Source organism: Rhinichthys klamathensis, unplaced genomic scaffold, assembly GCF_029890125.1.
Source record: "Rhinichthys klamathensis goyatoka isolate OS25496 unplaced genomic scaffold, OSU_Roscu_1.1 h1tg000703l_1, whole genome shotgun sequence".
Lineage (NCBI taxonomy): Eukaryota > Metazoa > Chordata > Actinopteri > Cypriniformes > Leuciscidae > Rhinichthys > Rhinichthys klamathensis.
This window is the reverse complement of record NW_026607124.1, coordinates 449001-455000: the sequence shown is the minus strand read 5'-3', so window position 1 is coordinate 455000 and position 6000 is coordinate 449001. Positions and strand designations below refer to the sequence as shown.

General features: G+C 38.8%; 1 protein-coding gene across 1 annotated transcript in view; it reads right to left on the bottom strand.

The window, feature by feature from the left end:
• Positions 1–898: 898 nt before the first annotated feature.
• Positions 899–6000, bottom strand: part of vapal (VAMP (vesicle-associated membrane protein)-associated protein A, like) — a 36389-nt gene continuing 31287 nt past the window's right edge. The window contains exons 5-6 of the mRNA XM_056242160.1: positions 4225–4407; positions 899–1601 (exon numbers count right to left, since the gene is read on the bottom strand). Of these exons, the coding sequence (XP_056098135.1) occupies positions 1440–1601; positions 4225–4407 (345 nt within the window). The 3' untranslated portion in view covers positions 899–1439. The remainder of the gene's footprint in view (positions 1602–4224; positions 4408–6000) is intronic.

The window sequence follows — 6000 nt, the reverse complement described above, 5'->3', positions numbered from 1 at the left end:
TTAAGTTGAATTACTGAAATAAATGAACTTTTCCACGGGTTTCACCTGTAAATATTGCATGTTCAGATATTCATACAACAAAAATATACTTCTGGCCATGATTATTTTTTTTTTTTTTTTTTAAATATACATATATAAAAAATGCTGTCGTTGACTGGCAACTTAAAAACAATAAAACTGGCGGAAAAAGTTAAAATGTGGAATAAATGTGGGTTGAAGTTATTAGACTATAAAAGCATCACTGACTAAACGAGTCCGATTCAATCTTTATGAAACAAATAAAAAACGCTGCGATATTCAAGCAGGTGCTTCTTTTTATTTCACCATAAAAATCATATATATACTGTATTGTTAATCCTCAATATTTAACTCAACAGTTCAAAGGTCACGGGTATTAATAGTTAAAGTCCCCCTGTAGTCAATCATTGTATCCCTTAAAACTTTGATCACCAAAATAACATATTTAAACTTTTTTCCTAAAACAAAAAATCTTCACGTCTTAAAATATCTTGAATGTAACTCGACACCTTCGCCTCATTTAGTATGCGCGGCTCTATGAATATGCAAATGAGCCCCGCCTCCACTCACTCCCTCAGCTCAGAGATCCACTGGTTGACGATCACACGTTGATCTGATTGGTTACAAGGTCGTTTGTGACGTCAGAAACACCAGCGATTTCAAACCGTGTTTTTGAGACTGTCTTTGGTTCACTGCAGTTTTAAGCAGAAAATACTCAGCAATGCTGTCGACTTATGAACTTACACATGGTGTGTCTTATTAAAAACACCACAGTGGGACTTTAAACATATGTTCAGAGCAGATTTACCAAGTCAAACGTGAACTCACTGCAATACTAGAGTGCGAGTTTGAGGAATATGAACCGCGATCACAAATAAAAGACACAAAATGTATATATTTTTTCCCGTTTATTTCTTCAATGTCGTCGAGTATGAGACAGTGACGTGAAGACGTCGGTGAACAGTTGTGTGGATAAATGCAGTTCAGAGAAGAAAGTACATTAATAATAGAATTCATAAATGATAATTACAGTAATAAAACAGTCTGCATTGGTATTGTTAGTAACAGAGAAGAAGAACAAATGTACACGTGAAGGACAGGAGGCACCCGTGTCGCGCGGTGATGACATCATCAGCACATGCTCTTTCGTTTTGGATGGAAGGATTAAAAATGATGACATTTACACTTTTCAATCGTTTTAGTCAAACTAAGATGGGAGTTTGGGGGGGATTCGCCTTCATCCGTCCTAATAAACCAGTTCGTAACGTCCATTCCTCGACAGAAAACAGCATGTGAACCAAAACAAACAAAGATGGAGTCGCCGGTCGGCCCGTCGGGGTGATGATGATGATGATGCGGGCCAAACTTCGTCAACACCATCGATCGCTCGTGTCGAAACCGTTCGTCAGATCCGCCTTCGCCTACAGGATGAACTTTCCGAGGAAGAAGCCGATGAAGATGGCGGCGATGACGACCAGCAGTGAGGGGAGCGAACTGGTCGTGGACTCTCGGCCAATCGGAGACCTGGAATTGGTCGTCGCGTGTTCGCTGCGCTGGAACTTTCTCAGTCTCAAACCCTCGTCCTGATGACCAACACAAGCAAAAACAGCATTAGTGTATCTGATGAAGAGATGCATCATGGGATTAGGCCGTTAACATCGTGTTCTGTTACAGAACAAAAAACTCGGTAACACTTTATTTTACAGTGTCCTTGTTACATGTGCTTACCGTAGTAATAACAGTAAATTATGCATAATTACATGCAACTAACCCTCAACCAAACCCTATAGTAAGTACATGTAGTTAATTAATATTACTCAGCACTTAAATATATAATTACATTGTAACCAGAAACTCTTTCATTAGGCTCCTATTGGGATTGCAAATGTTATTCAGCTTTATCCAATGGGAGTCGCAGCGGAGGAACATTTTCATGGTTCCTAGAACAACCTAGTCAACCGTTCTCTGAGATTTGTTTTCATGATAATCCGTTTAATAAGAAGATACAGATAAAGACAGTCCACTTCGTGTATACAGACAGGAGCCATCTTTGGAAAACAGTCTCGACTAGTCAAACCACGAACGACGTGCTAAGTGAGCTGAACTGTATGAATGTCGCTCGTGGTTTGATTAGTCGAGACTGTTTTCCAAAGATGGCTCCTGTCTGTATACACGAAGTGGACTGTCTTTATCTGTATCTTCTTATTAAACGGATTATCATGAAAACAAATCTCAGAGAACGGTTGACTAGGTACCAATGTGTTATTAGACCAAAGGTTTATTTTGCGCCGGAGTTCTCCTTTAAAGGGACACTATGCAGCTTTTTTAGCTTAACTGAACAGCTTCAGAGTTATTGAAATGGTTATATAACTTCTTTCGGGTTGAATGGTGGGCGTCTCGACCCCCCCTGGTGCCTGTGAGCGAAAAAATCCCACTTGCAACTTCGGTGCGGCGGGCCGCGTCAGGAAGTATCGCGTGATATCAGCTCTCGCGATGTAACATATTCCTTTACGGCAACTGCACACACACACAGGAACAAGGTATAGATGGATGGAGTTTGTCACACTATCGTCATGGCTGAGCCGGCATATAAGATGCAGAAAGCTAGGAAAGCATTGTCGGAGGAACAGAGAAAGAGGAAACGGCAGACTGACCGAGCGAGGAGTCGGACACGAGCATAGGCATAATTTGTGGGTGTGTTATGTCCCCATTGAAACTTCTCGCGGCAAAGATGTACCATTACAAACAAATAAAACATCTCCAGGTAACTCTAGTAGAGCATTCATTTTGTTCGTTTGTTAAATAAGAGGCGATCTGAAATGTGTTATTTTTGAAATCAAGTGACCAAAGTGCTCGTTGCCTCTGCGGTCAGTGGTGCAGATAAGTTACAGTGTTCTGTTGTGACGCGCGCCTGAATCCGTTGCGGGGACTGAGAGACTCTCTATATTTTTGTTATGGTAAAATCACAAAACCTAATGCACAAAAAACATGTCCCTGCTTGAAATACAACCACTAATAAACAATCGGTTTTGATGAGGAAAATAAACTATACTATTAGTACCGACTAGAACCCAGAACCTCTGACACACTTAGCAAAAGTTCTGCCTCTGGACCATTAAAATTGTCGGATCTGTGTATTTAATCACGTGAAAATTCTCACCACTAACAACATATATAACGACAAATTAAACACAATGTACTATTGTATACTACCTATGTAACAGGCCATGTCACGCTCTGAGTGAGTGGTATTTACGACAGTAACGTTAAATTCAAGTACTCCACAGTAACTCTAGGGGTCGCTGTTTGACAAAAACGGGATTTCTGCATAATGGCCCTTTAAAGAGGAGCTCCTCTGTTCCATGATGGCGGCTCTATTGACGCATTCGTTCCAATGAACTGCCCTAGCCAAGGCCACATCTAGTGTATATATCTATGGGCCGAACGCACGCGGAACACCAGCACCCGCCATTTTTAAAAAGGCTGTGTAAACAATGGAATAGACAATCAGTGTGTATCTGTGGCAATCGCCAACAACACACTGTATGGGTCAAAATTATCAATTTTTCTTTTATGCCAAGAATCAGTAGGATATTAAGTAAAGATCATGTTCCATGAAGATATTTTGTAAATTTCGTACCGTTAATATATAAAACATTTATTCTTGTGAGTGGATGCAGCACAGTGGCGAACATAAATGCACACCTTTAAAAGGAGATTTTCTCAATGTTTCGATTTTTTTGCACCCTCAGATTCCAGATTTTCAGGCCAAATATTGTCCTATCCTAACACACCATACAGGTGAAACTCAAAAAATGAGAATATCGAGCAAAAGTTCAGTAATTCAACTTAAAAGGTGAAACTCATATATTATATGGGCTCATTACATGCAAAGTGAGATATTTCAAGTCTTTATTTGTTATAATTGTGATGATTATGGCTTACAGATATGAAAACCTTTTCACAATATTCTAATTTTGAATTTGGGGTTTTCATAAGCTGTCTCACTTTGCATGTAATGAGTCTATATAATATATTAGTTTCACCTTTTAAGTTGAATTTCTGAACTTTTGCACGATATTCTCATTTTTCGAGTTTCACCTGTACATCAATGGAAAGCTGATTTATTCAGCGTTCAGATGAGGTACACATCTCAGTTTGAGAGAGTTGCCCCATGTGACTGGTGAGTGAGCAGTGTTTGGTCACCTTGAGCTGGCGGTTCTCCTCTTTCAGCTTGATGGCCTCGCTCTGCAAGCGTTTGCACTCCTCCAGAACCTTCTTCTTCTCCGAGTCGTCCAGCGCGGCGCTGGCGGGTTTGGGTGGCAGCGACCCGTCCGCTTTAGAGGAGTTTAGCACGCTAGCAGATTTAGCAGGAGCGTCGACGTCGTTCTGGGGGAGAACGGGAACATGGGGTCAACTAGCGGCCCTCGAGATATGATGTGCCACGCCACACAACAAGCTTTGAGGCGCACTGAAATCACGGGACTTTATACTTTAATTCAGCCTGTATTTTATCCTTAAATTTAACATTTCAACAATAATATTGACCTGCCTGCATTGACACTATTATATGAGACCTGAGCTGGACGATCACATCACCAGAGCGGCTAATATAAATTAACTAAAGTAATAACTTTTTTACAACAAAATGAAAACTTACTAAAGCTGGACTGTGACGCCATTTTCTTCTAGAAACAAACTTTGTTGCATTATTTTCCTGTTATCTCTGTAAAGCTGTATAAATAAATGTGACTTGACTTAAAGAAGCTCGGAAAACCTGGAAATACGAGGAATCTCATTTAAAATGTGATTTCTAGACCTGTGATTATATATAAATATCTCTATAAAGTTGACCTGCCATGTTTCTCCTACTGACCCTGCCGACCTTTGACCTACCCTACTAAAGGCTCTGTGGGCTGAGCACGTGTCCTGCCTGCCCTGACCCGTGACCTCTGACCCTGCAGTGCTGCGGGCTCTAACACTGGCTGTGGCGGGAGTGTGTGGCGGCCGGCGGGACTCCGGCGAGCGGGTCCTCGTCCAGGCCGGAGCCGGAGCGTCACTGATCCAGTGGGAAACACTCCTGGCCTGAGAGCGCTGGGACGCAGCGGAGAAACAGGAAGTGATGCGCACGGGCGTGTGTGTGTGTGTGTGTCAGGGCTGCACAATTTAGAGGAAAAAAATAAAATCGCTCTAGGTTTGCTGTGTTTGTTTACATTTATTCAATTTTGCAGATAGTTTTATCCAGTGGCGTTTTAGTGGCGTACAGGGTTATTATAGTTAGCTAAAACCGTTAAAAAAAATTATTACTTGATACAAATAAACATTAACTGAAATGAATAAAAAAATAATATATATATATATATATATATATATATATATATATATATAAATATATAAATACCTAAAATGATTTTATTTCAGCTAGCTGTCAAAGCAATATTTCTCATTTTCATTTAGTCTAACTTGAGGTACTAAAATAACTAAAACTATTTAGATATATATATAAAAAACAACAACTAATAAAAATGACAAAAATACTAAAACATTCAAATTAAAACAGAAGATACAAGAATAAAAACTAATTCAAAACATTAAAAAACAATGTATAATACATTTTAAAATGTGCATATTTATTTTATCTCGATGATATTAAAATAACACTGATTGTCTGTAGGGCTGCATAATTTGCCCCATAATTGTATGATTATATATGAATTTTTAATTATTATTATTAAATATTAGTTTTTTTTTTTTTTTAAATAAGAAATAATATATTTCACCATAAAGTAAAAAATATTAACTAGGAAAAATAAAATAATTTTAAAATACTACTATTTACTCATTTTGGAAAGTTAAAACAAAGCTTTTATTTTGCCGGAAAACCGCAAGAACCGTTTATTTTTAAGCGCTTCTCATAACAAGTTGATGAATATGAATATGCACATTATCCAGCTTATTTTGCAAGCTATTTTATGTGAATGT